At 45.3% G+C, this 18,253-nt stretch overlaps 1 protein-coding gene across 2 annotated transcripts in view; it reads left to right on the top strand.

Annotated features, from left to right (window-relative positions):
• The window catches only part of LOC147711102 (rho guanine nucleotide exchange factor 19-like), a 265,736-nt gene that overhangs the window by 162,689 nt on the left and 84,794 nt on the right, over positions 1–18,253 (top strand). For both annotated transcript variants that reach the window (XM_086921908.1, XM_086921909.1), the window contains exons 10-12: positions 11,180–11,340; positions 12,910–13,071; positions 13,198–13,264. In XM_086921908.1, the coding sequence (XP_086778034.1) occupies positions 11,180–11,340; positions 12,910–13,071; positions 13,198–13,264 (390 nt within the window). The remainder of the gene's footprint in view (positions 1–11,179; positions 11,341–12,909; positions 13,072–13,197; positions 13,265–18,253) is intronic.

Below are 18,253 nucleotides of genomic sequence, written 5' to 3'. Positions count from 1 at the left end.
GTGAGTTTCATATTCTTTTTCTTTGACAGGGATTATTTGCCATTTTTGTTATAGGGGTCCTGTTGTGATGTCAATCTCCTCATGAGTTTCAAACTTAGTTTTTACTTAGAATATGCCTAATTTAAATGTATGATTTTGCATTATTTCCTGTAGTGCCAAGTTGGACCTTTATGGCGACCACTGCATTTTTCACCCTTGTACCACTTTTTTCACTATTCTGTAATAAAAATGAATTGCTAATTTTTGAGCTAGACCTCCGTCCTTTATGCGTCTAATATTTTTTATTCAGTTCAACTCTGCTAAAGTGCATTTGTCCTGGTGAGGAGTGCAGTCTGTAACCATCGAATCAATTGGAGATTCCATATCCAAATTATTTTAGTAAATATTGGGGTTCAGATGATTTGGGGGTTTGGCTCCCACAGCAGGGAGAGCAAAAGCTGCCCACACTTAGAAAAACCATTCCCTGTGGGTGTGCATGAAAGATCTTGCAAGAGTGTTGCAGCGAGGACCACTAGTTCTAGTATGTCCCCCATCGACAAAATGTCACTGACTGACACCAGTGCTGATTGTGAACATTTTTCTGTGCTTATAACTTTGTGCCCAATAGCCTGTCTACAATATACGCCTGAGCTGGGTGACCACTATATTTTGTGCATTCCCTTTAGACAGCCAAAACTCAGGAAGGGATGGGTGTGACACAGGATTCATCTGCATACTGATGGCCTTCTTGGGCAGGGAGGGTGGAAGTGGCTCACACATCTGAATAGGTTATGCCCTGCCCTCACACAAAGGGCTGATTTACCCCCTAGTGGTAGTCTGGAGCCTGGGCTGGGCTGCAAGGGATCCTTGTGCATTTCCGAGAGCTCCTTTGAAGTCATGCCCTTCATAAATGGCATGAGACACTTCTGGATCCTGAACTGAACCTCTGTCAGAAGGACTGCTGAGCTGCTTAAAGGACTCCACTTGACTTTTTTTCTTGTTGCTCTGCTGCTCCCTGACTCTGCTAGAAGGAGAGCTGGACTCTACCTTCCCTTTAAGTGATCTCCAAGGTCTTGCAGCTTGCATCCTGTTCTTATGAAGTCTCCGGGACATTCGAATTCCTACAATTCTGCTGGTGCTGCTGGACTCCGCCTTCTATCTATCTATCAATCAATCAAAGCATTTATATAGCGCACTACTCACCCAGAGGGTCTCAAGGTGCTAGGGGAGGGGGTCCGCTTCTGCTCGAACAGCCAGGTCTTGAGTTGCTTCCTGAAGGCGAGGTGGTCCTGGGTCAGGCGGAGGTGGGTCGGGAGGGAGTTCCATGTCTTGGCGGCGAGGTAGGAGAAGGACCGTCCCCCTGTGGTGGCTCTTCGGATGCGGGGGACGGCGGCGAGGGCGTGGCCGGTCGATCGAAGCTGGCGTTTGTGAGCGTACAAGTTGAGGCGGCTGTTGAGGTATCCTGGGCCTTGGTTGTGTATGGCTTTGTGTGCGTGGGTGAGGGGTCGGAAGGTGATTCTCTTGTTGACCGGGAGCCAGTGCAGGTCTCTCGTGTCCGGAGATGTGGCTGCGACGGGGGATGTCCAGGATGAGTCATGCTGAGGCGTTCTGGATCCGCTGGAGTCTCTTCTGGAGTTTGGCGGTGGTTCCGGCGTAGAGGGAGTTGCCGTAGTCCAGACAGCTGGTGACGAGGGCCTGGGTGACCGTCTTCCTGGTCTCGGTGGGGATCCACCGGAAGATCTTGTGTAGCATGCGCAGGATGTTGAAGCACGACGAGGAGACTGCGTTGACTTGTCTGGTCACGGAGAGGGAGGAGTCCAGGATGAAGCCCAGGTTGCGTGCGTGGCCTGTTGGTTTGGGTGCGCTGCCTAGGGCCGGGGGCCACCAGGAGTCGTCCCAGGCAGAGGGTGAGGATCCCAGGATGAGGACTTCCGTCTTGTCCGAGTTCAGCTTCAGGCGGCTGTTCTTCGTCCATTTGGCTACCTCTTTCATCCCTTCGTGAAGGTTGGCTCTGGCGGTGGCGGGGTCGTTGGTGAGGGAGAGAATCAGCTGGGTGTCGTCGGCGTAGGAGATGATGTTGAGGTTGTGCTGGCATGCGATGTCTGCGAGGGGGCTTATGTAGACGTTGAAGAGGGTTGGACTGAGCGAGGAGCCTTGAGGGACGCCGCAGATGACTTCGGTGGCTTCGGATCTGAACGGGGAGGCGGACTCTCTGTGTCCTTCCGGCGAGGAAGGAGATGATCCACTCCAGTTCCTTCTCCTGAATTCCGACGTTGCTGAGTCGCTGCACTAGTGTTCGGTGGCAAACAGTGTCGAAGGCCGCGGAGAGGTCTAGGAGGATGAGGGCTGCTGTTTCTCCATTGTCAAGCAGTGCTCGGATGTCATCGGTGGCTGCGATCAGGGCGGTCTCGGTGCTGTGGTTGGCCCGGAAGCCAGACTGCGAGAGGTCGAGGGATCCGTTCGTCTCGAGGAAGGCGGCCAGCTGCTTGTTGACGGTCTTCTCGATGACTTTGGCTGGAAATGGGAGCAGCGAGATGGGGCAGTAGTTCTTGAGGTCGGTGGGGTCGGCTGATGGCTTTTTCAGTAGAGCGCGGAGTTCGGCGTGCTTCCAGCTCTCCGGGAAGGTAGCGGTGTCGAAGGAGGTGTTGATGATGTCCCGCAGTTTGGGTGCGATGACAGTCGGCCTTGTTGAAGACGTGGTGAGGGCAGGGGTCAGTAGGAGATCCGGAGTGGATGGAGTTCATCGTGCGGACGGTGTCTTCGGTGCTGATCGGGGTCCAGGCGCGGAGGGTGGTGGTGGGGGGCGGTGGTTCGGTCGTGGCGAGCGTCGGTTGAGTGCTGAAGCTGTTGTGTATGTCCGCGATCTTGTTGAAGTAGGAGGCGAGGGAGTTGCAGAGGTCTTGCGAAGGGGTGATGTCGTTGTTTCCGGCATTGGGGTTGGAGAGCTCTTTAACGATGTTGAAGAGTTCCTTGCTGTTGTGTGCGTTGTTGTCCAGTCGTTCCTTGAATGTGGTTTTCTTGGTGGCGTGGATGAGTTGGTGGTGTTTTTGGGTGGCGAGCCTGAGGGCAGTCATGTTGTCCGGTGTTTGGTCTCTGCGCCAGGTTCTCTCGAGGGCTCGGCAGTTCTTCTTGGAGCTCTTGAGTTCGTCGGTGAACCATGGGGCTTTCTTGCTACCGGGTCTGCTAGGTGGGGTCTTCAGAGGGGCGAGGTCGTCTGCGCAGTTGCTGATCCACTTCGCGAGGTTGGTGGCTGCCTGGCTTGGGTTCGTTGCGCTGGTGGAAGGGTTCATGCTCAGGGAGGTCGCGAGCTGGTCGGCTGTGATCTTGTTCCAGCTTCTGCGTGCAACCTGTTGCTGGTGGATCGTGGTCCTTCTGAAGCTGAAGTGGACGCAGCTGTGGTCCGTCCAGTGGAGTCCGGTGCCGTGGCTGAAGGCGATGTCCTTGCTGGATGAGAACACTGTCTCGAGTGTGTGTCCGGCGTAGTGGGTGGGGGTGGTCACCAGCTGCTTGAGACAGGGGTTGGCGAGGTTGTCCAGCAGGGTGGTGGTGTTGCGGTCTTTGTTGTTCTCCAGGTGGAAGTTGAGGTCCCCGAGGAGGATGTAGTCAGCGGAGAGGAGGGCGTGCGGGCTGATGAAGTCGGCGATGTCTTCGCTGAATTGTGTGCGTGGTCCCGGGGGTCTGTAGATGAGGTTGCCTCTGAGGGTGGTCTTGGGGTTGATGTGGACCTGGAAGTGCAGGTGCTCGGCGGGTGCAAGGGTGTCGTCGGTCGTGATGCGGATGGTGTTCCTGTGGATGATGGCGATGCCTCCTCCGGTCTGGTTGATGCGGTCCCTTTGGATGATCTTGTAGCCGTCTGGGATGGCGATGGCGATGTCGGGCGCTGAAGAGGCGTTCATCCAGGTTTCCGTGAGGAAGGCGACGTCTGGTGAAGTTGTGTCGAGCAGGTTCCAGAGCTCGACGGCGTGTCTGTGGACGGAGCGGGTGTTGAGCAGGATGCATTTCAGGTGGCTGCTGCTGTTGCTCGTCTTGGTCTTGGTCGGTGCTGGAGTAGTGCAGGTCCGGATGCAGGTGAACTTGCAGGAGTTGCAGCAGAAGGGTCCGTGGGTGCGTCTCGTCTTAGGACTATGAGTCCTAATCTTTCCTGAGGAGCCCCCTCCAAGCTCTGGGTCTCAGGAATGTGTTCTGAAGCTGCCTTAATCACCTACAGCTCCAGGGCCCCTGAAATTAAGCGTTTGGGCTCTTCTCAAGCACAAACGGGACTGTTCACATTGGGACGATGTCGCTTGCTCGAAGGATCAGCGCAGCCACCGCATCATAGTGTCTTCTCACGCCAAGCATTGCATCCCCATCTGCCATTTACTATACCTAGCTTACTCTTCGCACCTGCAGGATCATCCATAGCAACGCTATACCTGTTCCTGGCGATCATCTTCCCTGCAAATGGGGCACCTCACTCCGGTTGCAAAGGTAAAACTTCATCTTCGCCTGTTTGAAACTGTATCTGTACTTCACTCCATCTTGGTCGGACTGAACTTTGGATTTACCACAGGCTAGCGTGACCTAAAGAAACCTTTTAGCGCTATGGACATTTAAACACTTTTGGTTTATTCTTTGCAAATTCATAACTCTGGTTCTACTTATTGGTTTTTTGTTGTTTTGGTCTTGTTTTATTCATAAAAATATCTTTTTTTAACTCTACGTGAAGTATTTTTGTGGTGTATTCATTGCGTTACTTTGTGTGTTGTACAAATACTTCACACATTGCCTATGTAGATAAGCCCAGGGGGTGAACACAGGTTACCTTATTGTATATCTAGCTTACCCTGACTAGAGTGGTGGTTCCTACCTGGCCTTGGTGCATACTTCAGCCATCTAGGAATCCCATTTCTAACACACAGTAAGTAATCTACCCTAGGGATTGATTGGGAAAGGAAAACGTGCGAAATTGTAAGTTCTATGTTGGACAAGTCGTTTCTCATTGTGTAAAAAGTTTACTTAAGGAGAAACGAAGAAAAGTTAGCAAAACGGTGGTGTCCCGGCGCACTTAATTCCCTTTTCTTTTTATAAATCGAGCACCGTTTGAAAGATGTAGTTAACAAGAATTTCGCACAATTCCCTGTTTTTTTTTGTTTAGGTCATTGCTTTAAAGGAAAGAAAAACTGTTTATGCGCTAACTAACAAACGCCCCCTTTAAAATTAGGGAACAATACTTGTAAGGTAACTAAAAACAAAGCTTAGTCTAGAATGGCTTGCAGAAGAGAATGAGTAAGATGTATGAACTCTTCTAAATTACCCTGGATGGATTCAATAATGGATTCAATAAAATCTGAGGATAAGTAGGTTAAAAAAAGCCAAAACAGATTCATTATGCCAGCATACCAAGAAGCAGACTTTCATTTCCCTAGCTTCAGATGTCGCACTCTACTTTAAAACTGTGGCAATAAGTGACATTTTAAAAAGGTGGGGTGTAAATGTTGTTTAAGGAGCTGCGTTCCACGTTCTAGCCAACCAAGTACGGCTTCCAGAAGGGTTGAGGTACGATTGATCAATGCCTGAACCTCAGCATGACCATCTCAAAATATACCATAGCAAAATGAGGCCGTATTTATATGGCTTTTATGAATTTATCTGTGGCCTTTGACTGCATGAACCATGTAAGTTATGGCATATAATGCTGGTGATGGGCATTGACCATCACCTTATCAACTTAATTTGTGAACTGTATTCACAGGCGACCCCTAGCGTTCGTTATGTTAGCAAAGGGGAATGTACGAGGACTTTCCAGATCATGAGGGGTCAGGCAAGGATGTGTGCTTGCCCCATTCTTGTTCTCATTGTATACAAATGGGGTGGGAGACACTCTAACATGATCTGCAGCAGACATCCCAACCTTCCCCCCCCCCCCCACCCCAGTAACGCTACCAATTCTGGCTTATGCGGATGACGCAGTGTTAATAGCCAGAACGGTGGTCGTGCTTCAAAAACGAATTAACATCTATGTGGGGCACATGTCATCACTGGACCTAAAGATCAATGAGGCTAAATGTTTTGTTATGGTGTCAGGTTCCTTGCCTGTAAATAGGTTGCCGTCTTTTTATATTCAGACAAGGAAGCTGGACATAGTGGAGATCTTATCATATTTGGGAGTCTCCTTTGATAATAAGCACACCTGGGTGCATATGGTCAAATGTAAAGCACTAACAATGGAAAGGACTTTAGGTGCAATTACAAATTTTTGTAAAAAGTTGGGATCTAAACCCATAGGAATGATAAAAAACAATTTATATTCCGAAAGCTATTTCAGTTGCAACATATGGGGGTAGGTCTGTGGGGAAGGGTACCTACCGATTCCTTGCTGAAGATAGAGGACCGTTTTATAAAAAGGGTTACCACCCTCCCCCACTCGTTTTCCAACTATGTCTCATCTCAAATTCAGATTCCCCCACATAACGGACATAAGACTTTCCCTGAGCATGCTGTGACATTCAATTTGGAAAAGAAACACTGTGGATGTCAATCAGACTATACTCTGAAATTGTTTGTCATTAGACAATGCCAACAAGATTGCTTGGTTGGAGTATGTTAAATCTTCGCTATATTTTTTAGGTGTCCCGGAATTGTACAATAATCAATCTTGTTGCTCCAAATTTCCCATAAAGAAACTAAAGTCCCTTTTTCTGGCTAGGGCAGACTATGTAGGGAAGGAGATGCGCCAAGCAAAATCAGTGGTGAAACTTTACTACAAAATCCCCCCCCCCCGATAACTGAGGGTGAATTTTTGTATCTGGAGGTTGTAAACCACGCACAGCATAAATTCAACCTTAAGATTTTGTATCAATTTAATTTCAATGATGTTGGGCTTTCCAGCCAAAAATACTCTATTAGTGAACTGGATTGTTATCCCTTGATAATCGGTCAACGCAATCTGATCTTCATATTCTTTTTTTTTTTTTTTCTGTAAATATTAAAGGGACTTGAGACATAGATATATCTTACCTGTTTTACGGTGTCATAAGTTTAGCCAATGTGGAGTTGCCTTATTTTTCATGAAGAAACTCCCTGATTATGTTTGCTTTTGTGTAGCATCTTTTCTGTGGGCTTGTCTGTGCAGACAGCGTCTATTGTAAGTATGATATGTGCTTGCTCCTGAACCCTTCCACTAAAGTTCTGACTTTTTAATCATGATGTTTTGTGATTTGTTTTTACACAGCACACATACTTTTTATCTGCGCATTTCCATTTCTGTGGTTTTATTAATCAATAGTATGATGATAGGGAAGGGACTGTTGTAAATTTAAGCTTATTGGTGCTAGAAGCCAATTTGTTGGAGCTGCTATTCCACCCGTTCAACCACCATGTATTAAGTTTTTTTTTAAATGGCTATTTTTACAGTTTTTAAACTTGTATACTTTTATGATCTATGTCATTTAATTAGATTGAATAACGTGATTTTGATGATGAGAAACTTCAGCAATGTCACACAGACAAGACGACAACCTAGTTAAGCACATGCCTAACACAATAATAATTTCCAAAATATTAAAGTTCCACAATCTCTACAATAGTCATATGTATGTTGTCACACCAGCCACACATAGTCTTCCAAAGTCCATCAGAAACACAATCACACAGTGAAGTTGGTGTATGACAACAATGGCTGAACCAAAGCCACAACATACCATGGTTAAGGTAAGTCACCCGACAGGGCACAGGCCAAGTGCCATAACAATAGTTAAACACTATTCCATGAGGGTAGTCACCCTTGAACTCGCTATTTTTACCTCCGAACGAAGGCTCTGATAATGTATTTTATTACCTGACCAGGCCCCCCCCCCCCCCCCCCCCCCCCCGCAAATAGCGGTGGGGCGCCCTTAGTCGCTCCACATGCAGGAACCAACACTGGGAGTCCCTCGTCTGTTTTGCCAGCAAGAGAAGAGGGTCGCCAGTGACTTTCTCTGGGGACTCCCGGACAGCATATAAAGCAGTACGAGGCAAAGGATTGGCCTTTTTTCTCTTCACTGTTCACGATCCAGCATACAAGGTTACGCTCTTGGTTAAACCACATTAATTGCAGTTGCCCATCTCCTTAGGAGTTTTTTCAGTAGGGAGCAGCGAGTTGCACGTTGTTAGAGCACTATGTTTGACTGCTGCCTTTCTGCCGGGATAAATGTAACATAAACACACACAAACAGCAGGGACGGTTTCTCCATTAGGGCTGAGGGGCTGCGCCCCTCTGAAATTCCAACACATTTACATAAAAACATATTAAAAAGATAGATTTATTTAGAGATAGGATCATATCGCTAAATAAATTAATGTATTGAAGTCTGGGCTGTCTGTCAGACTGCCTTCCCTGCCTCGCTCTGAAGCAGGAGACGGAAGCAAGGCAGTAAATCAACTTTCTGAACGGTGATGCAGGACGCAGAGCTTTCTGTTTTAAAGGCCTTCATTGCCATTTCGGTCTATGGTTATATGCACTATGTAGGCCAGTGACTCAATCAGCGTCACAGTTTCGGGAGTCGGAGACTTCATCCCTTGGTGATTTCAGAAATGTGTCATTCAACGGCATAGATCCCACTCTACGTCATACGTGAGTGTGGATGAAAGCACGTCTGATCTGGTGCCTTGTTCTCAGCAAAGGTAAGTATTTGCAAGCTAATGTTGTGTTATGTATATTTTGCTGAGAACCCTCATCACGCTAACCTCCCCCACTGTGCCACCCCAGTCTTTTGCTGCAGATTGCTGGCTCCGTTAGAAGTGGAGCTGCTGTATCTGTTCCCCAATGAAATTGATCCAAATTACGAGCAGGGGTCTTGTTCCCTTGCGAAGTTGATCCAAATATTTGAGTCCAGCAAGGAGAGAAATATGTGTTAAAGTGGACAGTTCTCTGATATGGCATTAAAACTGGCTGTGTCTTCATGCCCCTAAGTTAAAACTATGCCAAAAACATGGATTGACTTGCAAACAATGAATGTTAAAAACTTAAGGGTATGCATTTCAGCGATTTTAGTTCCTCTCATTCCACATGCTTTTTTAAATTTTGAATTGAGTGCGACAACCCTGGTGAGCCTGCATTACAATCATGGCTACTGGTGCCTGCTGACATCAATTATAAGCCCCACCGTGCATACTTTACCTCACTCGAGTCAACCTGCAACCCGGCCTGCACTTAGGGAAAAAAAAAAGCTCCTAGGAATTTTCATGGCCATCAAGTGACTAAACTTTCATGGCCGGAGTCTTACATTTGGTTTTGGGCCCGACTCAAATTTGGAGTGGATCTTCTGGGACACTTCCAGTGAGACCCTGGCACACTTGGGAATCTTGTGTGACAGTCTTCTGAAAGACCCTTCGATGAGACTGCGGCATCTGAAGGCCCACACTGAGAGCATGGCATATGAGGAGCCATGGCCAAGAGCCTCTTCTTCAATGAGTCCTGATGGAGATCCTTCTGATGTGGGTGTCTGGTTTGTTTGGAGCCACTCAGATGTGAAGCTTTTGCAAGGCGTCCCATAGATGGTCTCAATCTGAACTCTTGATGTGATTTTCCTGTGTAAGGATTATGACATCAGGAAATCTAGCAGGATCCATCAAGCACAAAATGGGTGAGTTAACACTTCATTTGAGGTCACCTGAGATTTTTAGTGATGCTGACATTTCAGAGACTCTGGCCTACTTGGAACAATTTTTGACCCTGGCTGTGTTGTAGAATGGATCAAATCCTGGAAGACACTGTATATCCTACTGTGACCTATGCATTAAAATGCTGATGTATATGTACTACCATACAGTGCACAGTAGAATGGAATAACAGGATTAACAAATACAAAAAAGAAATCCTGTGTAAACATCCTGCACACTGGTCAAAAAACGTGCACGGAGAGGCTTCAATGACTAAACGATCATGGCTTTTAGTGCCCCAAGTGATTTCTTCAAAAAATCACAGCTGCTATGGAAATCGAACCCTTGCAAATGCAGATTAACATTGTATAGGCAAAGACAAATGTATTGCACTAACAACGGGGTATGCAGTTTACTTTGTGTACAAGACAAATATTTGACTGGCATACGCCTTTAAATTAAGCACAGTCAGATTTTTACCATCCTTTTAGGTTGAAGCCTATCAGACAGCACAGCTGACAACTTCTTGGGGACATTCCGAAAGCTTACCTGGGAATGCATTCCTCCCATTGGCTTTGTGTTTTGTAACTCACAGTTGCTTGCTTTCCATTTGCTGGTTTTATTTGTTTGAGGATGACCAGCCTGAGTTTGTCCCTCCCGTGGAGCATAGCTTATTTACTGTATTCTTCTAGGAGTGCTCCATTTCTGTAAACAGGCCTTTAAATCTTGTCCTTATCTTGTCACATTTGCTGTCTTAACTTTTCTTTCTCTGACTTCAAAGTGGGAGTATTTATGCGACAATCTTGCTGTGAAAGGAAAGTCTTTTTTTCTAGCACCCAGCACAATTAAAATGTCTGTAAATGAACTGTGCTTGTGTTTTAGAATATGGCAGAATTAGGAAAGTACAAATGAAGCATGTTTTTATGTAATTCTGAAGTGTGGGGGAAACAAATATTTGAATATGATCAGAAAACATCAGTACACTAGGTGATGACATTTCCACACGTTTTGTGTGCAGTAAAACTGTATGTCTGTGCAAATGTATTAGTCATTTCAATTGAAAATGTGTGGTCTGTAAGGGCTGTGTGATACCACATCATGCATATTCCACACTGCGCCACTCCACTCAAAACCACTCTACTCTACTTTATGCCCCTTCATTCTACGCCACCCTCCTCTGACACGCCACTCAGCGACCTGCCCCTCCACTGTATGTCCCTCTACTCTAAGCCACTCTACGTCACTTGTCTCTACGCCACAATAATTCACTCTACACCCCTCTACACTACTTACCTCACTCTAATCTAATGCACTCCAATCTACCCACATCCACTCGTTTCAATCTACCTCAAACTACTCCACTTCAATATACCCAGCTCCCCTCCAGTATACCCCACTCCACTAACCTTTAACCATGCTGAACAGCTGGCACACTGGTGTGCAACATGGCTAATACACATTGCCAAAACCAATAGCTCTTGCATATGCGAGACCTATTTGGTTTTGCCAGTGTTGGTTTATTTTACCATCTCTGCGACTGCAGCATACCAGTAGAGGTCACTTATGCCTCTTTCATTCACAGTCCATTCCACTCATCTCCCGTGGACGTCAGCTGCTGCGGCAAGGGATGCTGTCAGAGATTCTCCTACTGGAGACCTCCCCGGGGCGACAAAGGCCAAGAATCTGCACAAGGCCATTGTACTTGCACCTCTTCTGTGACTTGCTGCTCCTCTCCAGGCCCGAGTGAGTATGTCCATGGTCTCAATGAGGTGCAGCCCTAGAATGCACTAAGTAATGACTTTGACTTTGTCCTTCATCAGGTCCATAGATTCTTATCTCCTTAGGGGGTACCTTACCACGGCAGTATAACCTTGGGTAGAGCTTCCCATTTAATGAATACTCACTTGAAGGTATTTACTTTAGTTGGCGCTTGTATAATTTTTTGTTGATAAAATAAAGGGCATTAAAAGCCAATCCTCAACTGACCAAACAGGTACAAGGTGACAATACTACTCAAAGGTTTATTTATTTTATTTTATTTAGCATTATTTAGAAAGCGCAAATAGTCCTTCCCTAAGGGATATCACTGCACTAATAGGGTTTCATGGGGATTACTCCTATAGCTTAGTAGGTTAATGCCTCTGATGTAGTAATCTGTGTATAGCTTGCAGCCTTCAATCCAAGTATAGTTACTTAACAATTTAAACTTTTTGTATTTTTAATTGTATTTTTTGGCTTTTGAACGGCGAAGAAAACAGGGGGGAAACGGGAAAAAGAAAGGATTACCTTACATGCATGAAAGCATCGTAGGACAATATCAAGCATTTATACACGAAGGGAAACCACATCAAATACAGTGTACGGTTCAGCGATAAACAGGCCGGGGTCCGGGACGTTGGACCACTTGGGAGGGACCCTCAAAGTCATGGGGCGTGACACCAGTGGGGGCTGCTCACAAGTGAGAAGTAGCAATTGGGGCCAACAGACTCGTTCCTTCCAGTCGCCCCACGCAGCCCCAGATGTAAAGCAAGTTGGGCCGGGAGTGTAATGGCATAAGTTCCCAGAAGTTTGCAAGCCGTTCCTGGCAATATGCTGCATCCTGCAGCCAATCAGCAGCAGGTCACCTGTCCCAGTGAATGGCCACCCTCCATTTAGCCAAAAGCAAAAGCAGTGCAGAGAGTCATTGAGTCTCAGAAGGAATCTTTCATGTATCCCAAGAAGACCACCAGTGGTGTTAGCTGTGGGAGATGACCAGTGATCTGAGCCACCTTACAATAAACACTGCTCCAGGAAATCGCTACTGTGGGGCAATTCCAGGCAAGGTGGAGAAATGTTGCTTCTGGAGCAACACACCTCGGGCAGCCCGCATCCTCAACAAGTCCTATCCCATGCAGTGGGGATTGTGTGTGATCTAGTCTGTGTAGGAATTTAAAGTGGGATTGAAAGGCTCTATATTAACACAATATTTGTCAGCCCCTGGGCTATCCAGCCACTTTCCTTCTGCCACAAAATTATACCCTGTTCACTTATCATTGAAATTAGTTCAACCCTTCCCTAGGGATGGGCAATGGACTGCTTAATCGACAGACGTGAGGATTTGATCCCCCGTTGCATCTGAGGTTCTGTTTGTGAATGGCAAGATGACCCAATGCACCATGATTACCCTTAAGATGAGTCTTTGCTCACCCAGAATGCATTTGAGATTCTTGCTGAATTCTCATTTCCACTTTGAGTTTTGCCTTTGTCTTTCTTACACTGCATTGTTGTCATGGCTTCTAACTTAGAGCTTTGTTCCCCTGCCACCTCTTCTAGGAATGATCTTTTCTTGGTTGAAGACTACGCCTACTCCAGCAATGTAAAAGCAGAGAACTTCAAAGCCAAGGCCCTCGGTCTGCCCAGCACAGCCTTCTTGATCTGTCTGCGGCAGAACCACAATGGGTCCAGCTGCAGCTTTATCCTAGAAGCGGCCAGCGAGTGAGTGTTGATTGTGCAATGTGGGAGAGGGGGCTTCTGCACAGCACTAGGCCTATGGATTTTTATGTCTATTCTAAACAGGGCACTTCATCTTCACAACTCTAACAGTATCTCTTTGGCTTCTAGGGATGAGAAGAAGGAATGGATGTCTGCTTTCCAGCCAGGGTATGTTCCAGGACCCTTCAGTGCAAAGGTGAGGGTTAAAGGGTGGAGGGTCGAGATTTTTGGGGGAAGGGACGGGTTAACCCTCAAATGTTTCTCCCAAGCTATGCAGCAGTGCAGAGTTCTCAGGGTTTTCAGGTCTGCATTCTCCTCAGTTTACACTTTTTTACTTTGTGGCATAATTGAATAGTTTCAGATATGACTTTTATACCATATGTCTGTAGCACTGTCCCTTACAGATTATAAATAGATTTATACATTCAAAAATGCACCAATATTGATTGGTGTGTGGCTAGTTCAGGAGCCTAGTTGATATAATCAGGAGGTTAAACCTGTGCAAATCTAGCAACAAACTCCATATCTGCAAGCATTTTACTTTGATCAAGCAATTTTTCAGAAGTTTAATAAAATTGATTCCAAGCTAAAGTAAAAATGTTTTTCTACTATGCAGTAACACTTTATTTAAAGTGATGAATGGATTTAAATGTAATTTAATTATATTTTAATAAGTCAATGTTATACAGTCATTTCTAAACTCAAACTGTTAAAATATGTTATAATTAAATAAATACTTACAGATGTTTTTAACCTTGAATATATTTATTATTTGTAACTATTTTAAATAATTTAATTTAACATTATTCCCTATGGGGTTTCACTTTGAATCCCCACCACCATTATTTTCTATGGGAGGGTGTTACAGTACACGTGGATGGTCATGTGTGATGCTGGACTTATTGCTGCTTTCAGCTGGAGTAATTTCCTACTGTTTCGGGTCCCTTTTTGACTGTAGTCACTTTAAAGGTGCAGATTGTGAATAGCAATGAGCTTACTTTTTTGTGGGTGGGCTCATGTCCCTCCCTAAATCCCTCCTATTTAGTGGTAAGCATGCTCCTTTATCATGCCATTTCCTCGGTCCCTCTTACATTTACAACTAAGTAGTAAACTTACATCTGTGAGGATCTCCCCACAGAAAAGATGGGAGGGGTGGAGTTTTACAAGAGCAGGTTTGTGAAAAGCATTTAGAAGTATTTTAGTAGAACTGTTTTAGTACTACAGAAGGTAGTTTATGAATTGGCTCCCAATTGTAAGAAAATAAGCACCTTTATCTTTGACAGTTGTAGCTGAGTGGACAAATCAAACGTTATGCCCTAGCCTTAAAAATGAGAGGATGAATCAAACATCAAGGATTGAGAGACCACAGGCTGTTAACTGAACAGAAATTTACTATTTTGTGGACAGTGTGGGTAAGCTGTTGGCAATCTGAGTCCTGCTTTGTTTTAGGGGCATTAATGTTGAAGCCAATGGAAACAGGAAAGAAATCTTTTGAACATGAAAGATTAACTTTTTCTTAACTCCTTCGATGCTGATGACGGAACCGCTCCGTCAGCTGCGGTGGCGCTGTGCTGATGACGGAGCGGTTCCCTCATGGCCCGCTCGCCGCGCCTGCGTGGATTCCGCGCCTGCGCTGGGCGTTCCATTGAGCGGGCGGTGCCATGACAGACCCGCTCCGTCATGAGCACAGCTCAACCGCGGCTGGTGACGGAGGGCTTCCGTCACCAGCATGCGCCTGCCGCGCGGCCGCCCCGCCCCCTTAGCGCTACTGCAGAATAGCCGCCGCAGCAAAGGTGTTAAAGCAAAGGAGATCACTTGAAGAAACGGAATTGAGTTTCTACTTTACACCTAGTACATCATAAAACCAGTACAAAGGATATGGTGCATGTGAGCATGGTTTTCAGAAGCCTACCACAATGCTCTCACTTTGCAGAGATCTTTTCAACAAAGAGAGCAGACCTAAGGCAACTTCCTGAAAGCCATTCGTTTCGAACGAGAGATTTAGGCGTGTGACCTGGTGGCAGGGCTGGCAGAGATGTTTTAAGGCATGGGTAAAGTTTGTCCAGGCCCATGGCCCCAGCCTTTGAAGGGAGCCCCCTGATATAGCCAACTCTGTTCTTGCCCTAATGACCTTGAATAATTCTTAACAATTTTTTTACATACCGTTTTCCTTTAATTATTTTCTTTTCCTGTGGGTGATGTTTTGAAGTCAATACAGCCATTTGGCAAGCAATATATATATTTTTTAACACTATGTGACATCCATAAAAACAGTTTGTTAGATCAAACTATTGTAATGATGAATGATGCGTAGTCAGGGTCTTGTTGTTTCATCAAGTACATTTATTCTCAAGTTACAGGAAGATGTTCAGTTCCAATTAATGCCATTAGATGTTCCTTAAGTTGCCCCACCAGGAGCAGCACTCCTCGCTGCTCAGCCCATCCAGACCAACTGACTCTCACCACATACAAACACACCAACATTCTGCATGACCTCATCGCAAGCTGAGCAGCAAGGCAGAGAGACAGTGTAGGGAGAGTGCAACAAGAAGAGTAAGACTACAACACATCTCCCCCATTATAATAATGAAAAACAAAAAGAAAGTGTGAAGCTGTTAGACACACGTTTAAGGAAAGGAGGATGCAGTACAAAGAAAAAGATACATCACCCCCTCATTGCTATGGAAATCAAAACAGTCAAAAGCAAAGAAAAATAGTGGATCAAACAGTAAAGAAAGATGCATGAAATAAAACATACAACACATCCTTCCCCCCTGAACACACATAAAGCAGAAATAGAGGATGCACTACAAAAACATATAATACACCCTACTCACTGGTAAAATAAGGAAAACAAGGAATGCAAGTCAAAAAGATACAATCAAAAACTACATACTGCGTTTCCAAAAACAACACACCACACGGTGTACCTAAAACGCCACATGACAGGTCCAACACCCATAAAAAAAAAAAACTATGGGTAACTGTAAATCCAAAACTAACCAATAATGAGTACTTAAAACTCAAGGGAAACACATCATGAGTTATTCTAACTCAAAGCAAATGATTTATGAGTCACTAGAACTCAAGATAAGCATATTATGAGTAACACTAACTCAAAGGCAACATATTTTGGGTAATCCTACACCCAAAGGAAAACATAACATGGGAAAATCAAAACCCAAGGCAAACAAACATTTTGGCAATTACTACACCCAAAGGAAAACAAAATTATGGAAATCGCCATGCCCATGGCAAACATCTGATAGGTTTCTTTAGACCTAAGGCAAACAAATTTTGGGAAACTAACCCCAAGGAAAACAAAATATGGATCACTAAAACCCACGACAAACTAAAATTAAGGAAAACCTTTAAACCCATGACACACACGTGTAACTGAATAAGGGACACTCCACCAGAGTCAAAGGAAACACCACACACACTTACCAACCACAACACCAGAAAACAAAAGACAAGCTAAGCTACCAATGACCAGCAAAAATAAGAATGTCTAATGCCCCGGTGAGCTGTCTCAAACAAGGAATGTTGTAAATACGGGAATATTCGCGACGTCTTCCATAAAAACCACAACATTCCGAAAAAATACTCCACCCAACGTTAAAACAAGCATACAACTGTAACATGCCCCCATCCAGATGTAAAAATCACAAGGTATGTAGTAACACAACAAACTAAAACAATAAACGTGGTCACCGTAGTCTAGGTAGATGAGCGATACCTCACCCGAAAGTCTAGTCAGCAAAACAGAAAGTCAAATCCAAAGATGAGCGAAACCTCACCCGAAAATCCACCACGTAGCGTCTCACCCAAAGTCCAGAAAGTATTTGTCAGATCCAGAGTTACCACTGCAACAGTACCACATTCGCAGTAATGACGACCCAGTTCGAAATGACCACAAGCAAGGGGTCAGCACCAGCAATACCTCAACCGAAAGTCCAGAAAGTATCAGCCAAAGCCAGTGTATCCAATGCAGCAGTCCAAATGGCCACCTGAACAAAAAGGTAAAATGCTGCATCGCTAGATAGGAGCGAATGAAGAGGAGTCTGGACATCAAGAAAGAGCGTGGAACCTCAAATAACCTGAAATGCATCGAAAGCCAAACTCCGTCGTGTTTCAAAGCAGAACAAAGAAATCCATCCCAATCTGCTAAAATGGCCGCCACAGCGTCGTTATGCGTCATTTTCTAGAGGAAATTGCCCACGTTTACATGTTGAACTTGACGCAGGTAACCTTACTGACATCCGACGTCACAGGGGTCATCTCCACCAATACGCCGGAGTATTCGAGCAACGTCATCAAATGGAAACAGCAGAGGAAGAGTGAGGAGCTCCGCTGGCCAACCGTCATCGACCTCAACCGTCAACTCCACAACGGTGAGCTAAAGCAGAGAAGTGTACTTCACGCGCTAGGAAATATTTGCTCAACTCTTGCCAAAATACACTGCTTGTTGAAATATCCTTCACTGTGACGGCAGAACGGCACCACGAATTATGAGCAGACCACAAAAAAAAGACAAGAACTGTGCCCACTCACTTGCTCACAATTCGCTTCCCCAGCATATAAAAAAAATAAAACTGCTTTACTTGTGCACCGCTGACTAAGTCTCACAGAAGTCCTTTTAAAAAAAAAAAAAAAAAAATTAATAATCCTCTTCATCACGCAGATACTTCGCTCGAACACCAACTTAACAAATGAACTCCTTGTCCATATATTCTTTACCAGTAGATGGCAGCAAACACTCGGAAAACGTTAGGAAGACGTTAGATCTCCAAAATGCTACATCCTCAGTCCAAGTTGCACACAGCAGACAAATGTCAAACGCCCTGCCCAGGTCCAAATTCAGTGAATTGCACACGTCAGACTCCTCTTCCAAAGATACGCTTAACAAACCTCAAGCATTCTGGTCTACAGGCTGTCCTGATGACTAAGGACACTGGTGGGGCTTACCAGAGCGCAGTTTCTTGTAATCTTCTTCTTTGAAAGTAGAGTTCATCTTCCTTTTAAATTTTGTTACATCCTTAGTTCCAGGTTAGTCCAAAGTTCATGGTAGTCCAGATAGTCCTTCACGCAGTTCTTTTTACCTCGTCGCCAGTATTGTAATGATGAATGATGCGTAGTCAGGGTCTTGTTGTTTCATCAAGTACATTTATTCTCAAGTTACAGG

This window comes from Lissotriton vulgaris, chromosome 5 (assembly GCF_964263255.1).
Source record: "Lissotriton vulgaris chromosome 5, aLisVul1.2, whole genome shotgun sequence".
Classification (NCBI taxonomy): Eukaryota; Metazoa; Chordata; class Amphibia; order Caudata; family Salamandridae; genus Lissotriton; species Lissotriton vulgaris.
The sequence above is the reverse complement of the archived record's forward strand: the minus strand, read 5'-3'. Positions and strand labels throughout refer to the sequence as shown.